The 23,081-nt window shown below is 47.8% G+C and overlaps 1 protein-coding gene across 2 annotated transcripts in view; it reads left to right on the forward strand.

The window, feature by feature from the left end:
- The window catches only part of SYT17 (synaptotagmin 17), an 83,619-nt gene extending 61,354 nt beyond the window's left edge, over nt 1-22,265 (forward strand). For both annotated transcript variants that reach the window (XM_040458938.1, XM_040458937.1), the window contains exon 8: nt 20,896-22,265. In XM_040458938.1, coding sequence (XP_040314872.1) covers nt 20,896-21,092 — 197 coding nt within the window. In that variant the 3' untranslated portion in view covers nt 21,093-22,265. The remainder of the gene's footprint in view (nt 1-20,895) is intronic.
- The last annotated feature ends 816 nt before the right edge of the window (nt 22,266-23,081 follow it).

The following is a 23,081-nucleotide window of genomic DNA, read 5'->3' on the forward strand; positions in this document are numbered from 1 at the left end:
ATGATCACAGTGGTTTGTAGGTTCAAGCCCCACATCTGTGTTGATGGCAGAGCCTGCTTGGTATTCTGTCTCCCTCTCTCTCTGCCCCTCCCTTGTGCGCACTCTCTCTCTCACTGTCTCTCTAAGTAATAAGTGAACATTTAAAAGAATTAATAAACTATCACCCCAGCTGTTGAATGGAGGATGGTGTTGTCAGAAGGCCAGTGGGGGAGCGAAGAGACCTTGTGGAAGGCTACAGTGCTGGTCAAAGGGACAGGTGATGGTGGCTTGGACCACAGAGGTGGCAAAAGGGGGTTCAAAAAAGTAACAGTGAGATCTAAGGTAGGAGGCAGAGTCAACAGAAAGTGCTCATGGTGTAGATGTAAAGGACACTCCTCTATCTCGGCAAGCTCCTTGACTCCTCTGAATGAACATTTCCTTGTCTGTAGATTTCAGTCTCCCAACTCTTAGAGTGCCATGGGGACAAAAGGAAATGATGTACGTAATGTTATTAGCACAGCAGTTGGCCCTTAGGGAGGGCTCGGTGGATGTGACATTGAGCCTGGATGTGGGCATAGGCGGTCAGCAGATGGAAGCAGACGCCTGGCTCTCCTGGCAGAGCACTCCCACCTCACTTCTCCTCCGGAGAGCTCCTGGAGGCTGCCAGAGTCCATCCACCCAGGTGGTAAAACTTGGCTGGATCTTAAACATTCATTTTGGGTTCTGGTGGCAGCCTTTAAAGACCAGGCCAGCTGCCAGGGCGCCTGGGGACTTTTACTCCATTTGCATGGTTGTTTAATGTGTTTGGTGCCTTTGGAGGGAACCTCATTCCAGGCAGATCTCCACGGGGGAAAGCATCAGGGGGCTGGGGATTTATCCAACCACACGTGTCCCTGCAGAGCCTCAGCAAGGAGTGGGAAAGGAGGGCCTGCGAAGGCCAGATTCAGCCTTGCCTTGTGCTTCAGTGCTGGCGAGAAGCCGCCGGGCTCAGCAGCCAAGGCCAGCACCTGGTGGCTGTAAGACGAAGGCTTGCTGGTGGAATAAACCAGACACCATGAATATCCTTTCCGGAGAGTCCTTCTGTCCATTCTTTGTCTTGACTGCACCAACCCAGAGCTGCTCGTGCGGGAGAAGGCTTAATCTTTAAAACACTAGGGACTGTGGGGCACAGGCTGAGTGTCCCTTATCTGCCTGCATCTCGGGGAGACCTTGTGGATCAAGCTTCGGCTTAGAAGTCAGAGAACCAGATCCAAAGAGCGTGGTAACTGAATCATCTCAAGTAGGACCTTTTCATGTTGTTGACCCTCCATTTTCCACCTGTCAGATTTAAATAAGATCTACCTGGAGGGGGCATCTGGGTGGCTCAGTTAAGTGCCTGACTTCAGCTCAGGTCACGATATCACAGTTCGTGAGTTTGAGTCCCACATTGGGTGAGCTCGAGCCTCACTTTGGGTGAGCCCCACTTCTCTCTCCCCCTCTCTCTGCCCCTTGTTTGCTTGCGCCTAAAATAAAATAAAATAAAATAAATAAAATGAAAATACAAAAACATAGGTCTACCTCGAGGTAGCTCATTCTGTCTTTAGCAATGATAGCAAATACATACATGGCACTTCCTGCGTGCCCAGCACTGCTCTGAGTGCTTCACGTGAATTAACTCATTTAATATTCATGGCACTGTGACATAGGAATTGCAATTATGTTGTGAAGGAGGAACTGAGGCACTGATTGGGGAAGTACTGTGCTCAAGGTCTTCTGGGTCCAGAATCTGGACTCTCGGTCACTGAGTTACACAGCCTCAAATATTTATCAAGCCCCTACTATGTTGAGGTGCTGTGCTAGTTGCTAGAGAAATAGCAGAGAGGCAGAAATAACTAATCCTTTCATGAGACTGGTATGCTAGCTGGAGTGAGACAAAGAAACACCTAAATAATTACAGAGTATGGTGACAGGGGCCAGAGCATCACTTTAAACTGGGTAATATAAGCTTAGAAAGGGCTGGCTATGCAAAGATCAGGGAGAACAGTCTAGGCAGAGGAAATGGCAAGTGCAAAGGCCCTGAGGCAAGAATGAGCAAGAAGGCGAAAGTGGCCAGAGCATAGTTAATGAGGGGAGTGAGTTACACAAGAGGTCAGAGCAAAAGTAGCTTAAGCTTACTTGTTAAGCTTAGATGACAAGTATTTTTCTCTTTTATTTAAGTTTATTTATTTTGAGAGAGCGAGAGCAGGGGAAGGACAGAGAGAGAAGGAGAGAGAGAATCCCAAGGAGGCTTTGTGCCGCCAGTACAGAGCCCAGTGCGGGGCCTGATCTCACAAACCGCCCCCCTGAGACTGTTAGGCACTGAGAAAACTGGCGAACGTGACAGATGTGGCTTCTGCCTTCCTGAAGGAGTGAGATGATGTGCGTGTAGGGATACTTAGCACATAACAGATGCTCAGTGGGTGTAATTTTCTCTTTCCATGTGTGTAAGCTGACATGAAAGCTGCTCCCCTAGGTTTCTGCCTAACCCCCAGCCCCCACAGGAAAGCAGGATGTAGTTGGCTTATAATGGCAATCGTTTCTGGAGACAGCCTTAGGCAAGGGCATTCTTCACCCGCCAACAGGTGGGTGAAGAATGAGCACAGCGGGCACAAGGGGTAGGCCTTCCCTCTGTCTTTAGGCGCTGGTGCCCCACTCCGGCCGGGGGAGGGAGGGTCTTTGCGGCTTACCTCACGGCTGCTTTCTTTGTGATCCTGAGTTACACAGGCCCAGGAAGGTGTCCGCTGGCCGGGCACCAAACTTCTCATTACGTGTCTGCTTTTAGATTCTATTCTGCCTAATTTTATCAGGGCTGGAGAAGCAGAAGAGAGGCAGCCTATGGATGATTCGTGGGTGGGATCATCTTCCATCCTGGTTCAGGGTCATCTTGGCCCTCTCAGTGGTGTCTTCGGTCAGGAGGGGTCAGGACACTTCAGGGGGGCATGGACAACTCTGTGATCAAATGAGGGTCCCCAGCCTTACTACAAGAAGTTTCTGTAAAGCCCAGGGTGTTCCTGAGGCATTTGGGGACTGGGGCAAATCATTCTTTCCCAGGTTATTGAGGGTGCCTCACAAGAGAAGTCACAGAAGGGATAATGGGAAGGGCAGGAACTCAGTGGTAGCTCTCTTCCCACTTTTTAAAAAAATTTTTTTTTTAACATTTATTTATTTTTGAGACAGAGAGAGACAGAGCATGAATGGGGGAGGGTCAGAGAGAGGGAGACACAGAATCTGAAGCAGGCTCCAGGCTCTGAGCTGTCAGCACAGAGCCCGACGCGGGGCTGGGCTCGAACTCACGGACCGCGAGATCATGACCTGAGCCAAAGTTGGCCGCTTAACCGACTGAGCCACCCAGGCGCCCCTCTTCCCACTCTTAATAACAGGCAACCTTCATTAAGGCTTAGTGGATTCCAGGCACCGCCCCAAGGACTATCTGAGTTGGCCCTCACAACAACCAGACGAGGGAGGTACTACTGTTATCCCCATTTTACAGAGGAGGAAGAGCTCAGATGATTTGCTTAAAGTCACTGTATGAACTAAGGGAGGGGAAGGCTGCTGTAGTAGACCAGCCATGCTGTGTGGGGCTTAGCACGGTAGAAGCTTCTTTCTTGCTTGCACACTGGTGTTTGCGGGCTCCTTCACGAGTAGCCTTCCGTGCAAGGATTCAGCGACCCAGGCCCCTTCTGTTTTGTGCCTCTGCTGTCTTCTCAGGCCGTGGAGGGTTTCACCTCCAGCTGGTGGTTGGGAAAGAGAGAGAAAGTGTTGAGGATTGTGTGGGAAGTTTTATTTTTTTTTTTTAATTTTTTTTTTCAACGTTTATTTATTTTTGGGACAGAGAGAGACAGAGCATGAACGGGGGAGGGGCAGAGAGAGAGGGAGACACAGAATCGGAAACAGGCTCCAGGCTCTGAGCCATCAGCCCAGAGCCTGACGCGGGGCTCGAACTCACGGAGCGCGAGATCGTGACCTGGCTGAAGCCGGACGCTCAACCGACTGCGCCACCCAGGCGCCCTTGTGTGGGAAGTTTTAATAGGCCAAGCCTGGAAGTTACGAATATCACTTTCACTTCCATTCAGACTCCGTTGGCTCCAGCTCCCTGCGAGGGGGAGGCTGAGATAACAGTCCTGCTGCTCGTCCAGGAAAAGGCTTTGGTGACCTCACGGCTGTCTCTGCCAAAGGGGCCCAAGTGGGCAAATAAAAGCCAACCTGGGCCCTGAACAAGCTTGCTCCCCTGCCTCCCCTAGCACCTGCTGCCTCTGAGCTCCCCATGAGCGTCAGTGTTGGGGGGATCCCACCTCACCGAACCCCAAGCTCGGGGGATTCAGCCCAACGAGAGCAGTTCCTATAGTGAATTCGCCAGATACCTTTTGGCTGGCAAGCCCTGGGCACCTGCTGACGTACGAAAGGAGTTGACCACTGGGACAAAGGAGTTGTCTCCCAGCGGACATTTGGCAGGGTCTGGAGGTGTTTCTGGTTGTCGCAACTCCAGGGGTGCCACCGGCATCTGGTGGGTAGGGCTCAGGGATGCTGCTGGCATCCCACAATGCACTGACAGCCCCCCACGATGGTGCTGAGGTGGATCTGCTGGTCTTGGAGTTTGCGGGGTGAGGTGGTGACCTCTGTGAAGGGCAGGCGGGTGCCGGCTCAGAGCCAGTCTGCTCCAGTTAGGTGCCTGTTAGAGGCATGTTTCTTCTCCTTACGGCATTTTAAGCTCCCTTCATTCTTAGTGGTTTTTCTTTGGCTGCCTGAGTGTGAAGAATTCAGGGGTAGAAACTCTCGGGTGAATGTGTGCTCATCTGTGCAGATTTTTCAAATGGCTTCCTTGCTTCCACCCATAAAACTGTGGACAGACAGAAGCATGCTCTGCAAACAAGCCGCCTTCCCAGGTGGTATGACCTGGACAGATGGAGTGCAGCCTGGCTCTGCGGGCGAGGGGGTGGGGGGCCCTCTCAGGAAGAGGAGCAGGGTATTTTTAAATCCGGTCTCTGCTCCTCCCCACCTTGTGGTTTATGGGTACGTGTCACTTGCATGTGGTGATGTGCAGGGTTCACAAGGGAAGAGGAGTTCTGATGGCTTTTCGGTAATTATAAAGGATATATATTTATACACACATGTATGTGTATATAATACAACCATTAGGAGAGAGTAGAATAAAAAGTAAAAATTCTCCCTGCTTAAAGGTGGTGACTCCTAATAAGTCTTCTTTCTAGGAATATATGCATTTATGTGTATGTGCACATGTATGTGCCTATATATCTGGCAGGTGTACATGAGTGTGTGTGTGTGTGTGCATGTGTGTATCTCCACCTGCTATTGTGAGTATCCAAAATATATATGCTTTTCTGCAACTTGCTCTTTTCACATAATGGTTCTTGGGCATTTTTTCATATTAGCATACTTATATATAGGAGAGCCAGGCACCGTGGATACATCAGTGAACAAATTAGACAAAAATCCTGGTTTTGGGGCACCTGGGTGGGGGGTGCTCAGTCGGTTAAGCGTCTGACTTTTGATTTCAGCTCAGGTCATGATCTCACAGTTTGTGAGTTCAAGCCCCACGTTGGGCTCTGCACTCACAGCATAAAACCTGCTTGAGATTCTCTCTCTCTCTCCCTCTCTCTCTGTGCCCCTCCCCTACTCTCTTTCTCTCTCTGTCTCTCAAAATAAATAAATATACGTTAAAAAAAAGTCCCAGTTTCATTAGGTGGCTACTTGAACATGGGAAGACAAGTAGCAAACAAAACAAGTCCGTATGATGCCATGTAGAGATGATGTTCGGTGCTAAGGAGGAAACAGAAGGAAGGAAAGAGAATAGTGAGTTTTGGAGTGAGGATTGCAAGTTTTTCCAAGGTGGCCGGGAAAGGCCTCATGGAGAAGGGGACATTTGAGCCAGGATGTGAAGGCAATCAGAGAGGAGATCGGAGATGTGCCACATGGATGTGAGTGTGGGAAGAGCATTGCAGCCAAAAAGGATAGCAAGTGTAGAAGCCTTTATATGGGAGAGATAGCAGGCAGACCAGCGTGGCTGACACGGAGCACAGATTCCCCTAATTATTTGTAACAACCACGTGATATTTCATTAAGTCCAGGAGTTGAAGAAGTTATTTAATTAGTCCCCTGTTGGTACCATTGGGACTAATGCCAGGTTTTTTTTGCAGTTAGAAGAATCATTGGGGTTGGCATCCTCAATGCGTCTCTGCTGATGTGTCCAAATATACCATGAACTAAAACCCAGCCATGGGATTGCTTGGTCGAAGCATAGATGTTTGTCTGTTTTGATAGCTAGTGTCAAAATTTGCAAGCCCCCCCCCCAAAAAAAAAGTGGCACAGTTTTATTCTTTTCTGTCTTCTTGCAAACGAAACAGATGGTTTTGGCAAATATTTTTGCACCTTTGTGGCCCGGGGAGGCCCCAACTCCTGGCTGCCCAAAAAAGGATTCTTGTAAGGCTGAAATAAACAAGTTTTGAAGATTCTGAAGTGCTGAACAGCTACGAGGTGATTTTTTTTTTTACCTTTAAAAAGCATTTTGATTTTTAATATATATTATATGATAATTCAAATATATGGAAAAGTACAGAAAAATAATCACAGGCAATCAGCACCACCCTCCCCGCCCCCCCACCCCGATCTGCCTCAGATTAATTTTTCATTTCTCAGTTGCCCTCGGCAAAGCAATTCCACACTGGTTGCTGGCTTCCAGAACCCAGGGTGTGCAATTATTTTATTTTGAAATGAACTGTGTGAAAAAGGGATACACGGACTTAATCAAGGTTTAAAACTTTTGCTCTTTGAAAGAGTTAAGAAAACAAAAGAGCAAGGCACACCTCGAGGAATTTTTTGGGGGCGCCTGGGTGGCTCAGTCCGTACAGCATCCGGCTTCAGCTCAGGTCATGATCTCGCGGTTTGTGGGTTCGAGCCCCGCATCGGGCTCTGTGCTGACAGTTCTGAGCCTGGAGCCTGCTTCGGATTTTGTGTCTGCCTCTCTCTCTGCCCCTTCCCCACTCGCTCTGTCTCCTCTCTCTCTCAAAAATAAATTTAAAAAAAGAGGAATTTTTTGCAAAACATAACCAATAAAGAACCTGTATCCAGAATACATAAAGAATCCTAGTAGCTCAGTAACAAGACAACAGTCCACAATTCAGTAAAAAGCGGGCCAAGGTTTGAACAGACACCCTTCGCAAGAAGACACAGGAACTGGAAAGCAGCACCAGAAAAGATGCTCTACCTCCTTAGTCATCAGAAATGCAAAGTGAAACCACCGTAAGATCCACTGCACATCCACTAGCACAGCTAACGCGGAAAATACTGGGGCGCCTGGGTGGCTCAGTTGGTTGAGTGTCCCTCCGTCTTCTGCTCAGGTCATGATCTCTCAGTTCGTGGGTTTGAGCCCCACATTGGGCTCACTGCTGTCAGCCTGTCAGCACAGAGCCTGCTTTGGATCCTCTGTTCTCCTCTCCTTCCCTCCCCCACTTACACTGTCCCAAAAATAAATAATTTTTTTTTTTTTAATTTTTTTTTTCAACGTTTATTTATTTTTGGGACAGAGAGAGACAGAGCATGAACAGGGGAGGGGGGGAGGGGCAGAGAGAGAGGGAGACACAGAATCGGAAACAGGCTCCAGGCTCTGAGCCATCAGCCCAGAGCCCGACGCGGGGCTCGAACTCATGGACCGCGAGATCGTGACCTGGCTGAAGTCGGACGCTTAACCGACTGTGCCACCCAGGCGCCCCAATAATTTTTTTTTTTTAATTTAAAAATAAGGGCTGAAAATACCAAGGGTTGGCGAGGATGTGGGGCAACTAGAACTTTCCTGCATTTCCGGTGGGAATGCAAGATGCTGTAACCACTTTGGAAAACAGTATGCATGGCCTTCTAAAGTTAAATACACATTTACCATACAGACCAGCATTCCACTAGGAGTGGAAGAGAAACGAAAACATACGTCCACAAAAAGTCATGCACACAGATGTTCCTAATAGTATTATTTGTTAACAGCCAAAAACCTGGAAACAACCCAAATGTCCATCAACTTGTGGATGGATAAACCAATTATGATACATCATACATTAGACTACTACCCAGCAATAAAAAAGAAAAAGATACTAATACACATACACATGGATGAATCTCAAAAACATTACGGTAGGGGCGCCTGGGTGGCGCAGTCGGTTAGGCGTCCGACTTCAGCCAGGTCGCGATCTCGCGGTCCGTGAGTTCGAGCCCCGCGTCGGGCTCTGGGCTGATGGCTCGGAGCCTGGAGCCTGTTTCCGATTCTGTGTCTCCCTCTCTCTCTCTGCCCCTCCCCTGTTCATGCTCTGTCTCTCTCTGTCCCAAAAATAAATAAAAAAAAAAAACGTTGAAAAAAAAATTAAAAAAAAAAAACATTACGGTATAATGCAAATGACTATATACTATGTGATTCCATTTTTATGAAATTCTGGCGTAAGCAAAACTTGGCCCACTTGGGTCAGGGAAAAGGATGGAAGGGAAAGGGAAAAGAAGAAACTTTGTTGGAGAGAGAGAACTATGTATCTTGATTATAGTGGTAGTTACGTGTTCGTATACAATAATCAGTATACATCCAACTGCGTACTTAAAATGGATGGATTTTATTCTGTGAAAATAATACTTTAGTAAATAAAACCGAAGAGAATTTTTTTTTAATTTTTAATTTTATCTTATTTATTTTTTTAGTTTTAGTGACTTCTTTATTTTTTAAGTTTATTTATTTATTTTGAGAGAGAGAGAGAGAGCATAATCGAGGGAGGGGCAGAGAGAGAGGGAGAGAGAGACAATCCCAAGCAGGCTGTCTACTGTCAGTGCAGAGCCAGACATGGGACTCAAACTCATGAACTGGGAGATCGTGACCTGAGCCGAAACTAAGAGTCAGACGCTTAACTGACTGAGCCACCCAGGAGCCCCATAAGTGTTTTGTTTTTTTTTTTAATTTTTTTTTAACGTTTTATTTATTTTTGAGACAGGGAGAGACAGAGCATGAACAGGGGAGGGTCAGAGAGAGAGGGAGACACAGAATCTGAAGCAGGCTCCAGGCTCTGAGCTGTCAGCACAGAGCCCAACGTGGGGCTCGAACTCACGGACCGAGAGATCATGACCTGAGCTGAAGTCGGCCGCTTAACTGACTGAGCCACCCAGGCGCCCCAGTGTTTTGTTTTTTTTTTAAATAAAATATGTGGATGTGATTTTAATTTGCATTTCTTGGGAGTCTCGTGGCATGGAACATCTGTCATGAGCTTTTCCTGTGGAAGGAGAAAGGCATTTAAGGCAGGGGTGCGCCTTGAACAGGGTCCAACGAGCTCATCTGTCAAAAGCAGACTTGAATCTTTCATTTGCTGTTGTGATTAGACAGCACATCAGGGTGCTGGACCCTTCTGTTCAGGCCCAGGATGGTGTTTCTGGCCATGTGTGGTCTGGTTGTTGTGGTCACTGGGATAACCTGGCGGGACCCACCGGGAGCTCCTCAGCCTCTCTCCGGGGACTGTGGCCTTTTTCCCTCCTGTGACCAGCCTGTGAACGGAGTAGCCGCACAGACCCGGAAACAGGTTTCTGGGGTAGAAAGAAGCAAGTTAACGGCTATGAAAGTAAAACGGCTGAGTTTGTGTGTTTGTCTTTTACTGTCTCAACATTTTATTAAGACCCTTTAAGAAAATATTGGAAGAATTATTCAGTCAACACCTGCATCCCCATCACCTAGATTTTACAATGACTATTTTGCTGTTTGCTTTGTCACACGTCTAACCATCTCTGTGCGTATCTCTCAATTCATATTGTTTCCATGCCTTTCGAGACCAGTGGCAAACTTTAGTTCCCATTCATTTGTTGTTTAAAGTTGACTTTTTGCTGAAGCTTGACATACAGAAAATCGTTACACAGGCGTGACTTATGAAGAAATCACTGGCCATTGGTGATTAAGTGAGTCTCCTGCCCCTTTCCTCTCTCCAGAGGTTGGGCAGTTGGGATGGGCTGAAAGGTCCAACCTTCTAATCATGCCTTAGGCTTTCTGGCAGCTAGATCCCATCCTGAAACCATCTGGAGACCTCAGCCATGTCATTAGTATACAAGAAGACACTCACCAGTTGAAGACTCCATGGGTCTTAGAAGCTCTTGTGTCGTGAACCAGGGACTAAGACCAAATATTATAATAAAAGATGCTCCTATCATCTGTTTCACTTGTAAATTACAAGGGTTTTAGGAGCTCTGTGTCAGGAAGTGGCGGCAGAGACCAAATATGTATGTTTTATTATGTCACTTCATGTGCATTCATTTACATATTGTCTGTGACTCCTTTCTTTTAATGTTTGTTTACTGAGAGAGAGAGAGAGAGAGAGAGAGAGAGAGGGAAAGAGAGTAGGGGAGGGGCAGAGAGAGGAAGAGAGAGAATCCTAAGCAGGCTCTGTGCTGGCAGCCCAGGGTCCAACGTGGGGCTCGATCTCATGAACTGTGAGACCGTGACCTGAGCCAAAATCAAGAGTTGGACACGTAACCAGCTGAGCCACCCAGGCGCCCCTGTGGCTGCTTTCTGCTGCACTGGCGGGGTAGTTGCAACAGAGACTACAGTTGGCCCTTGAAGCCTAAAATATTTACTGTCTGGCTCTTTATGGAAAAAGTCTGCCTACCCTTCCCCTGATGTAACACCTCTGGGCTCTCTTTCATTCATCTTATTATTTGATTTATTCTCTGTTATTTTCTATCCACTCCTCCCAGGGAAGAGTTGACTTACCTGACTGGGAACAGTTTTCCTCTGGAGGTCCACAGCCTTCTGCTGGATGGGATTAAGGTGGGTCCCAGCCCTCCTCTCGCTGGGACCTACCTGCCTACAATGGGCGGGGAGGGGTGGGATTCTCTGTAGCTCCTTCGGGGCACCTGCTGTTCAGGCTTGGCCCTGCAGGGACAAGGCCTCCACTGGTTTTGGTCAGAGAAGTTTAATTCCAGAACAACTAATAGGGCCAGGCCCCCTCCCACAGTCCAGTGAACTACCAATCCAACCACTGTTTTGTTTGCACCTAACACAGTGTATCTAACCCGGCCCCATGAGAATCGCCAGGGGAGCATTTGAAAAACTCTGGAATCTAGCCCCTGACCCCAAACCAATCAACAGAATCTCTTGGACTGAGTTTCTGGGCACTAGGCTTTTTCAAAGCCTTCCAAGTGACTCACATGTCTGCGATATTTCTCCTTTATTTTCTCAATTGTTTCTCAATTATTTCTGAAGACTGGGAGGGGAAGATTCGATTAAGTACCCCCTTGGAGGTTCAGCAGGTGTTTTGCAAATAGCTCTGAAGCCAGTTTGTAGCGAACATTTCCCCCAGAGGGATGCCAGCAGCTCAGAAACAAGTGTACAAAGATGATCCTCTTTCAGATACATACATTGTGGTTGTTCGTGTAAAAACAAGCACATTATATTATAGTCACACCTTTAAATGCTTCCTCCTAGACGGTGTGATTCACACCCAGAACTGAAAGTGATTCTTCCACCCATATGCCGTCTTTATAAACGCAGGCTCCACATGGCTCAGTTGCCGCACAGAGGAGTGAAAAAGTGGACCAGCCGTGGTCCAAAGGAATTTCAAAGGGAATCTCAATCTTGAGTCCTATGTCTTGAGGAAGGTGGAAAAGACCTAATTCCAAGGCCACAGTGACAGTTCTCAGAGCCTCTTCCTCCACTCCCAGGTTGTGGATTAATGAAGGGAAACCCCAGGCCACATGCTTTTCCCTTAAGGCAGGGTTGCTCATTCTCAGTGCTTGCGGGCGTTTGGGGCCAGATGATCCTTTGTTGTGAGGCTGTCCTGAGTACAGTAGGGTGTTGAGCTGTATTCCCCCTCTGGTTGTGACAGTCCAGATGTCTCCTATAACTTTGCCAAATTTGGGGAACAGAACAGGCCCAGCTGAGAACCACTGCATGAAAGGAATTGAACAACTCGTTAAGCTCGTATATATCCTGTAGACCTGGCCAAAAGGGACTTCCACCCTGGGCCTTGTGCTTTCTTTCTTTCTTTTTTTTTTTTTTTTAATTTTTTAATGTTTATTTCTTTTTGAGAGAGAGAAAAACAGAGCATGAGTGGGGGAGGGGCGGAGAAAGAGGGGGAGGGAGACACAGAATCCAAAGCCAGCTCCAGGCTCCAAGCTGTCAGCACAGAGCCCGACACGGGGCTCAAACTCACGAACTGCAAGACTCTGAGCCGAAGTCGGATGCTCAACCGACTGAGCCACCCAGGTGCCCCTGGGCCTCGCGCTTTCAGTGGGGTGAGAGGTCTGAAGGCAAGTCCAAGGAGTCAAGGTAACATGCCCACCGCACGCTCGGGGCTCTCTCTAGCGCATCCTCAGGAAAGCAGGCCATGACGGTAGCGTGTGGGCCCAAGGAGACAATAATAGTACTCACCTTGTAAATAGAGTTGCGGGGATGAAATCATTTAGTGTCATCACGAATCCATAGAACGGGGGCTGACACACCATATGCACTGTTTTTCGTATCGATAGTCGGTAGACATAAGACAGCTTCCTTGTCTGCTGCCTACCTAAAGAAGTAGCCATTCAGATGCTGGAGGCAGACCTGCTGAAGCCCAGAGAGATGATGGGAAGGTCTGCAACATGGCGCCTCACACACCAGCTGGAGGGCCGAACTCCCCTACAAACACATTCACATGCAAAATATTTCTACTCCCAATCTTGTTGTCATATATCAGGGTCCGTGGAAGGGGGAATGGGTGAGACTTTTCCTTCTAAGAGAAGAAGTGATGCTGAGCTCTGAATGTCCGTCCTTTTTGCCACAGGCAGGCTCTGTGACCTTGGGCGCTCAACCTCCTAACCCCTCTGAGCCTCTAATTCTGTCTGCAAAATGGGGATATAAACAGTACCTTCTCTGATAGGATTGTGGTGGGGATTGAGTCAAAAAATGTATATAAACTACTTTTCTCATTGCCTAGCTACAGGACTCAGGATTTGGTATTGCTGATTTTTAATTACAATAACATTGTTATCTAAATTGTCCTTGTGACTGTCGGAAGGAAAAACATGGAGAAGAACGTGCTGTTTGAATAGCTGCTATGAATCACAAAATGAAACCTCACCCTTAAGTCATGGATGAAACTTCTTAGAACCAAAGGAATGTTACAGTTGAAAAGGGCCTTAAAACCTAAATAGACATACCCGTTGTAAAAATGGGAAAACTGAGGCCCAGGGAAGGGATATGATTTACCTAGTTTTGAAGAAACATCTGAAACATTCAGAGAGAAAAAGAAACAAAAGGGCGTGCTATAGTTTGAGGAAGTTTTGCGAAGGTTGAGAAGAGAATGGGTACCATCTTTGCTGGGGTGCGTCTGAGCCGGCCAGTGGGGAGGAGAGACAGGAGGAAACAGGGCCAGGGTGTCTGCTTTGGGGCTTCTCTGAGGGTTGAGGTAACTCTTGAACATCTAGACAAAGTCTGGGGATCCTTCCGTGCTGAGGAATTAGGGAGGATTGGAAAACAGCCCAGGATGGGTTTTGCTGGCTTCATGCATTTTTTTTTTTTCAGAAGTGGGGGAACAGCTCAACTCAGCACCCAACAGGTGGACTACAGGGTATGTGACGAGGTGGGGCTCTGACCGTGACCTGAGAGCACCCACCCCTGCACTGTGCTGTCAGCCTTGAGGCTGTACATGGGGTATCACCTTGGGAACCATACATGCAAAATGGGGAGCTGTTGAGATTTTTTTTTTTCCTTTTAATTTGCAGTGTTTATGACACCCACACGCTAAGTCATCCAGCTTCCCTTCCAGACCGGCTGCCTTGGCAAACTCAGTTAACAACCCAAAGAGTTTAGCTCTTGGGCGGTAGAACAGCTTCATTTTCACAGCAGATATCAACATGTGAAAGCCTTAGCTTGCTCCTGACTCACTCAGGGCACCCAGATTTTGACTGGAGCAGTGGGCAATCTCCCTGTACCTCCCTGCACCTCAGTCTCCCCAGCTGTAAAGTGGGCCAGTGATAGCAACTGCCTCAGAGCCGTGGTTCTCAATGGAGAAGGGTTGGATGCTGCTGCTGGGGGATGTGTGACAGTGTCTGGAGATAACTTTGGGTTGTCACAACTGGGGAGGAGACTGCTTGCTAATGGCATCCGGTGCTCAGAGGTGCTTCTGAACATCCCGCAATGCTCAGAACAGCCCCACAACACAGAATGATCTGGTCCCAAATGTCACTAGTGCTAAGGGTGAGAAGCCTCACTCTAGAGGGTTGATAGGAGATTTCACAAGTTAATCCACATGATGTGCTTAGCCCTGGACCATGCATATGGTAGGTGCTTAATAAAGGGGCGTTACTTTCCATGCTCCTTCGAAGCCTGGTCCTTGAGCCCAGTGGGTGCCTCTCATCACGCTTTGGCTTTGCCAGAGTTCTTTCCCTCGCCTGAATTGCCATGGTGAGTGGTGCCACAGAGGCAGACAGATTTGTTGATAATTCTTTAGAGATAAGTTGAGCCTAAAATTCTAGGATGTGGAACGTGCCAGGTGTACCCAAGCCCTGTCTGAGGATGGAACTGGACTTTGGTGGCTCATCTGTCTGCACAGAGGACCGTCCCCAGAGACAGAAGCATCAGGGTGCTTGAGATTTGTCAAGGCTAGGGAGAGAACACAGTGTGACCGACAGGTGACAGCATGTTGCTGGGCAAGGTGGCAGCTCTGCTCTATAACCATGGGGGAAAAGGGCACTAAAGGGGTTTCGTGTGAGTAAATCTTCCACTGACTGGACCCTCTCCCCTTTGACTTTAAAAAAGGCTTTAAAATTGTAACTGTGCTTAATAGAAAACTTTTCATACTTTCTTTGACCCGCTAACTGGAAAACTGAACTTTCTGACTGATTCGGAGCCATAGCTGTAAAAATAAATGGTTACAAAGTGAATATCCCTTGGCTGGATGAAGGAGTACAGGGTTGTTTGCCCGTTTACCAAGTGGCCCCCTTCTCCTGTACCTTTTTTTTTATAACTTTTTTTTTAAGTTTATGTATTTATTTGAGAGACACAGTGCGAATGGGGAAGGGGCAGAGAGAGAGAGAAAAAGAATCCCAAGCAGAGCCCAGCGCAGAGCTCGAACTCACGAAACCGTGAGACCATGACCTGATCCGAAACCAAGAGCCACCCAGGCTCTTAACCAAGGCTGAGCCACCCAGGTGCCCCCTCCTGTACTTTTTTTTTTTAATGTTTATTTGTTTATTTTGAGAGAGAGTGTGTGTGAGCGAGTGGGGGAGGGGCAGAGAGCACAGAGAGAGAATCCCAAGCAAGTTCCACACTCAGTGCAGAGCCCAACGCCGGGCTCAATCTCACGACTGCGAGATCACAACCTGAGCCCGTGTCTAGGGGCAGTCGCTTAACCGACTGAGCCACCCAGGTGCCCCTCTGCTGTACTTTTTAAAGTTCTTGTATCTGTCTGCTAGTCACAATCCACTAAATTAATTTAAATTACTGCACATGGGGAAATCAGATGACCAAGCTTATTCGGAGTATGTCTAAATACACGAAGAGGAAGTAGATTCTTAGAGAATATGTGAGGAGCCCTTTCTATGGGTTTGACGCACGGGCTTGGAATCTGTTCTGACTGTTGTGATGCCTTTGTGCTACCACCGTGCAGGTCATTGGAAAGTTGCTTTCAGATGACTAGGGTACATCGTCCACTAATACTAGTGACTGTAGTAGAATGAGTCCCCAGAACAACCAGTAGGAATATTTGGGGATGCCTTACAACAACAATGCCAATTGTGATTATTCCTAAAGAGGAAGAAAGTAGGGATGTAGTTATGAAGAACTGGCTCCCTTCACGGGGTATTTGCTGCAAATATTCAAGTTTTGTCACAACGAGCTCAGTGACTTGGTTTCCTTATCTGTAAAATGGAGGGGTTGGGGTATCCAGCCCACTGTCTCTGGGCCCCTTTCTGGATTCTACGTGTATCTGGTCTTAAGTCCCTGTTTCTCCAACAACATGCTCCCTAGAATTCACAGTGGTGGCAAATCTTGATACTCTCCCAGGCCACTTTTTTATAATCGAAGTCATTAGTTTTATTCCACTCTGGCTTACTGTCATTTGCATTTTAAATGTTCAATTTCTAAGAGACTGTTAAGATTGCCATAACTTTACCCAATGGTGTGCGAGTGCTGAAGCCTGCCAGTTAACTCAGATGGTCCCGGCAGCTACTGTTTCCCCGTCAGAAAGGCTGAATCACTGAGGAGCGCCTGCCTTTCGAGGGCCAAATGATTCACGGAGCCAAGTTACTTTGCAAAGTGGGATAAGGAGCGTAGGATATTAGACTTCCTTTTAGTCTTCTTCCCCTTCTGGTGATTTAGATGTGGATTCTCTAATGGCAACTTGTTTTTCTCTTGTTTTCTTTCCAAAGCAATATGTACTTGGAAGAAGTGCAAACTGTACATACTTATATAATACAGAAGGCAAAAAGTTCCCTGTTTTCCCTCTCTAGAGAGAGCCACTCTCAACAGTTTGGTGAAATTCCTCCAGACTGTTTTCTATTCTATATATTAACACTTTTTTAACAAAAAAAGAGAGTGTGTTTATGTATACTATTTTGCATCTTCTTTTGTCTCCTAGCAATATGCCTTGGAGATTTTTCCATCTCATATATATATATAGGTCTATCTCATTTTTAACAGTGACATTGGTTTCCATGGCATTATTACATCAGGAATGATTTAATTAGTCTCCTCCAATCCTACTCTGGATGCCTCCCAAAGCTGATCTGAAGACAATGACTTGGGTTCAGGTAAACTACTAAGGAGGTGATCCCAGGAAGTATTGACAGGAAAGTGAGGAAGTGAGGCAGAAAAGGGAGGCAAGCCAATCGGGACATTTGGTAAGTGGATAACTGCAGCTTGGAAGGTCCCTAAGACCGTGAAGTGATTGGCTGGAAGCATTCACCAACTTAGAAAAGCTATTATTATTATTTTTTTTATGTTTATTTATTTTTGAGAGAGAAAGAGTGTGAGCGGGGAAGGGGCAGAGAGGGAGGGAGACAGAAGATCTGAAGCGGGCTGTGCTGGCAGCAGTGAGCCCGATATGGGGCTCGAACTCATGAGATCATGACCTGAGCCGAAGTCGGATGCTCGGACTACTGGGCCACTGAGGTGGCCCTAGAAAAGCTATGATACTCACGGTTATGGTTTATTACAGAAAAAGGAGACAGACTCAAATCAGCAAAGGAAAGAGGCACACAGGGCAGAGTGCAGGAGAGACCAGACCAGAGTTTACAGTCGCCCTCTCCCAGTGGGGTTGTAAGGACAGCACTTAATTGTCCCAGTTAAGTGGAAACACACTTGGAGGGTTGTCAACCAGAGAATTTCACTCAAGCCTTGATGTCTGGGATACTGATTAGGGGATCAGTCACATAGGCATCCCAGTGGCTGGCTGACCCTAGTCTCCAGCCCCTGCTATTGAGTGGCCCAAGCATTACGCCAGAAATCATAGTTAGCAGACTGGCATGGCCCAGGCAGAGGGCTCTAGGTGCTTGAGGTAGGACACGACCCACAGAGGCTTTGGGTGGCCTCTAGGGTGGGCCGAGGGGGTGGACAGAGGACCACAGCCTCAGCTACGTTTCTTCATGGACATTTTGATTATTTCCATTTTTCATTCTTTTTAAAATGTATTTATTTATTTTATTTTAGAGAGAGTGTGGGAGCAGGGGATGGGGGGTGGGAGGGAGAGAGAATGAATGAATGAATGAATGAGTGAATGAATGAATGAATCCCAAGCAGGCTCCATGCTCAGCACAGAGCCCAACATGGGGCGTGATCCCACGACCCTAGGATCCCAACCTGGGCTGAAATCGAGAGTCTGATGCTCAACCGACTGAGCCACCCAGATGCCCCTCCATTTTCCATTCTTACAATGCTCTAGAGCAAGAGTCAGCAAACTTTTCCAGAAAGGGCATGAGACAAACTACTTTCAGCTTTCTGGGACACACAATCTTTTTTGCAGGTCCTCAGCTCTGCTACTGTAGTGTAATGACAGCCACAGACATTATGTAAACAAACGGATTTGACTGGGTTCCGATAAAACTTTATTTACAGGGGCACCTGCTGACTCAGTCGGTTTAGTGTCTGACTCTTGATTTCATGCAGGTCAGGATCTCACAGTCATGAGATCAAGCCCTGCATCGGGTTCCTTGCAGGGTGTGGAGCCTGCCTAAGATTCTCTCTCTCCCTCTGCTCCTCCCCTGCTTGCATGCACTGGCACATGCTCGCTCTCTCAAAAAAATAAATAAAAATTTTATTTACAAAAACAGGTATTAGGCCAGATTTGGCTTAAAGGCTCTAATATCCAGATATTATCCAATATCTAATATCCAGAATATACCCTTGTATGTATATCTTTGTCTGTGCAGATAAATCTATGAGATAAATTCGTAAGAAATAGAATTGCTGGATCACAAGTTATAACATTTTTATTTTGAGTAGATACTGTGAACCTCTCCCAAAAGTTGAACCAACTTCCTCTTTCACCAACAGTGCATGGGAGTGTTTGAGATTTCCTTTCTTTATTAAAACCCCTTTCCCAAGGAAAACCTACATTCCATTTACTAGGATGTATTTCCTTTTTGCTTCTTGAGCTTTGGAGAGGCAGAGGAAGGTAGAACATTCTGCCCCCAAAGAATGCCTGGAGTGGCCTCATGGTAGTTATCTTGCTTTACCAAGGCCCACAGAGAAGGGCACTCTGGTAACTTGTTTTTGTTTGGTGAGATCAAACCTTACACTGCCCACGAAGCATGGTTCAAAACAATCCTGAGTGTTACCTTTTCAAAAAAAAAAAATCAATGCATCAGAGAGCTCCTTAGTAATGTCTTATTAAGCAAAGATTCCAGTCCTGATTTCTCCCTTCTGTAAGGGATCTTCACGTAAACGAGATTACCCACGCATACTGAACACTTTACCAAGTTACAAAAAATATACGTGGTCCAATTTTTGTCCACGTTACTGACAGGTGCTGGACACTTGAGTGGTGCTAGACCTGATTGGTACAGGCTAGCCTCGTTCATCCTGGGCCTTTTTGGTATTTAGACAATGGATGGGGTTTTGGGGTTTTGTTTTTCCACTTTTCTTTTTTTCTTCCCATTTTCCCCCTCCCCAATTTTCATCATTTAGAATTCTTGGTATGAACCTCACAGGGGAGAACAGAGGCTCATTAGCATTCAAGTTCTGGTTTTGGCTGCATATTTTAGCTGGTTTATTTGATAATCGGCATCCCTCCTGGGATCCAGCCCGCTTTTGCTCGGCTCATGCTGGGTGATATTTCCCATTCTGCAGTCCTTCATTTATAACACAGACACAGCCTGCTTTCCCGTTTGCGAGATGGCATGCCCGGACTACCCACACGCAGATAAAGAATTAGGCAGAACTTGGCGGAGAAGATAAATCAAGCTAACTATCTCATTAGGCTTGAAAGACACAAATTAAGCTTGCATTAGAATTAACAGGGAAGCCTTCCGAAGAGACACGTATTACAACAAGGGGTAGAAGACATTGCCATGGCCGTTTCTCTCAGGAAACTTGCCTTCATGGCCTGGAACAGAGGAAACATAAAATCTCTTTTATAAAAGGTCCACAGACAGGGGCGCCTGGGTGGCTCAGTCAGTTGAGCGTGCGACTTTGACTCAGGTAGTGGTCTCGTGGTTGATGAGTTCAAGCCCTACATCTGGCTCTGTGCTGACAGCTCAGAGCCTGGAGCCTGCTTCGGATTCCCCCTCTCTCTGCCCCTCTCCCGCTCATGCTGTGTCTCTATCTCAAAAATAAATAAACATTAAAAAAAATTTTTTTTAAAAGGTCCACAGACAGAAATCTGGGATCAAAATAGCAGGATAACATTCATCGAGTGCTTATCTAGGTACCATGTGCTGAGAGCATTCCACACATTATCTCACTGAAACCTCACGGTGACTTGTGAGGTCAGGTACTATCACGATTACTGTTGCGGGGTGCCTGGGCGGCCCAGGTGGTTAAGCGTCCGACTCGTGATTTTGGCTCAGGTCAAGATCTCACACTTCGTGAGTTTGAGCCCCAGGTCGGGCTCTGTGCTAAGAGCGTGGAGCCTGCTTGGGATTCTCTTTCTCCCTCTCTCTGCCCCTCCCTCCTGCTCACTCCCTTTCTCTCTTTTGAAATAAATAAATAAACATTAAAAAATTCTTTCCCCTCCCCCAAAAAAAGGTTCCTGTATCACCTAGGAGGAAACCGAGTCTCAGTCTGCATTTGTCCCAGGGTCCTAGAGCTGCCAAATGATCGCCCAGGATGTCTGGCCACGTGGCCTGCAGTGGTTCATCCAGCATGAACTGGCCCCCAGGGGACATTGGCCCCACCTGGAGACACGTTGGGTTGTGACAGCTCCTGGCATGTAGTGTGTAGAGGCCGGAGGCGCTGCTAACCATCCTGCAGGGCACAGGACAGCCCCCATGACAAAGAATTACCCGACCCCAAATGTCAGCAATGCCACGAATGAGAAGCCCCGGGTTAAGTCTGCGGCCTGCCTCCAGTGACGGCTGACTGTCCCGCTAGAAGTCCCCAGCTGTGGTGCTCCACAGACGGTGGGGTGGGGCGACGGCCATAAGTTTGAAGCTGCACGTTGGAGGGTGTGCGGCTGTCTGGTGGAGCCACGACAAAGTCTGAGCGGCTGCAACACGCCTGGTGTGGTGAGGGCCACCTGGTGCCACGGGAGTGAAGGGACCACGAGAGGAGGGGATGAGGGACGGGGGGAGTTCTCACCGATAAGAGAAACAGATGGTGCCCGAAAGCAGGAGCCCGTGTCTGCAGCGGAGGACCGTGTAGACTAACGACCTTTGTCTTGTTCTTGCCCCCCCGCTCCGGTCTCCTCCTTCCCCGCGCCCGCCCCCCCCCCCCCCCCCCCCCCCCCCCCGGCTCCCCAGTGTTCGGCCACAACATGAAGAGCAGCAACGACTTCATCGGAAGAATTGTCATCGGCCAGTATTCTTCGGGCCCCTCCGAGTCCAACCACTGGCGACGGATGCTCAACACTCACCGCACTGCCGTGGAGCAGTGGCACAGCCTAAGGTCCCGGGCTGAGTGTGACCGTGTGTCCCCTGCCTCGCTGGAGGTGACCTGAGGGCTGCGGGAAAAGCAGCTTTCATTTGTTTTAAAAAAAAAAAAAAAAAAAAAAAAAAGGGAAGAAAATTTAAGACGGAAAAAAATGTGTCACATGCCTGTTACATCCACACTTACACACTCACAACACACACACACACACACCCTAAATCCTCTCAGAACAGAGAGGAAGCTGACTACTGAACACAAAATGGCTGCCCTCAATGAGCAAGGCCTGAGAACTTTCTGGAAACCCCATCTATATGTCACAAGCTGACTGGGCTATGCTGTGAGACTCATTGGCAGTGTTTGTTCCTGTTGATACCCCTGCCTCAAAATGCACTTTCCACCCTCAGGCCAGAGAAAGGGCCTCCTCAAGGGCGCCAGCCTCCTTTGAGATGAAATTCTGCAAGAGCGTGGCCACTGTGTGGGAGGCCCGATCCCCATGTCCAAAATGCACACCCGCTGACTGGGTGACTTCTGAGCAGGCCGCTGATCCCTGGGGTTCTTCCAACCTGATACCTTTCCCCCAAAGTGTAAGTACTTTGCCTTCTCTTTAGTGGACGTGATAGATTAGACTATTTGGAGAAAACAAATGGCAACAAAAAATATTCCAGTGTAAGAAACTTCCCTGGCTTCACTGAATTTGTCCTTGTGTTAGCTTATTCCTGGGGACCCCCTGTGGGTACGTGTGTCGATGTTCTCACATGGGTGCCCTCACAGGTGAACGTGTGTGTGTGTCCCCGTGTGTCCTCTTGGTGAGCACCTCCGTCCTGAGCTCTCCCTTCTCTCTGCCTCTCCCTGTGAAATTTCACCCAGTGTCCTCCCGTCTGTCAAGACCCCACCTTCAGTAACAGCATGTGCGTATGTCAAGTAAATAGAATATGATAGAGCAAAAGTAACCTTCTTTGACCGAATCCTGGTAACAGTGACACACAGAAGACCTGCAAAGGACAGTTACGCGGATTAAAATGGCCACCACACCCCCCATCCAAGATGACTTCTTCCTTGTCATACTCCGAGGATCTCTCTGTGTTTGTGTGTGAACCAAAGTCATTTTCCTCATGCTAAGGAATTAGTGTAGTTAGGCTAGATCTCTCCCCGTTGGATGCTTCTGTATCTTTCCCACAGCCTATTGTCTGGCATAATGGGGAGCTATTTATTGAAATTAAAGATTATTTATTTGTGCCATGCATTTGAGTTCTCTTTTTCTTCATGAACACGGGGCATAAAGCGTGCGAGGGTGTTTTGGTTACTACTGCTGTGTAACAAACCATCCCAGCAATTCAGAGCACTGGTATCGCCTGGAGGTCAAGGACAAAAGGCAGGAGGGCTAGGTTAAGTTTCTTAGGAGGAAAAAAGAGCACTTTCCTTCTCTATTAAATGACTTCCTTGGGGCGCCTGGGTGGCTCAGTCAGTTAAATGTCTGACTCTTGGTTTCGGCTCAGGTCAGGATTTCACGGTTTATGGGTGTGAGCCCTGTGTCAGACTCCGTGCCCTCTCTCTTTCTCTCTCTCTCTCTCTCTCTCTCTGCCCCTCCCCTGCTCGCTGTCTACGTCTCTTTCTCAAAATAAATAAATAAACATTTTAAAAATGCATTGGAGAAATGAAGTGAAAGGCTTTCTTCCCATGGTTGTCCAGAAGAGGGTAAAAGCATGAGAGAAACAGGGAGTGAGGGAAGGTGGGTACACAGCAGGCGTTCGGCGCTAGAGATGAGGTGATAACCGTGTTTAGGCCCCTGGGCTTGGGAGCCATAGAAGCCACGGTTCAAATCGTGGGCCCACCGCTCCCTAGCCACGTGTCCTCCAAGCCTCACGACTTCTCTGGGCTTCGGTCCCCTCGTTGTCTTAGTTGAGATCACCTCAAAGGCAGACCTCGAAGCAAGGGCTTGGATGCAGCTTGGGCACTGGGGTGGTGACCGCCCCGGAAGCCTAAGTGGAAGAGTAAGAGGAGAAAAGCTGATGAAGGCTGCACTGACCGGCACTGCGGGCAGCTGGGGCTCAGTCATGCT

Source organism: Herpailurus yagouaroundi, unplaced genomic scaffold, assembly GCF_014898765.1.
Source record: "Herpailurus yagouaroundi ecotype Mexico unplaced genomic scaffold, PumYag 222, whole genome shotgun sequence".
NCBI lineage: Eukaryota > Metazoa > Chordata > Mammalia > Carnivora > Felidae > Herpailurus > Herpailurus yagouaroundi.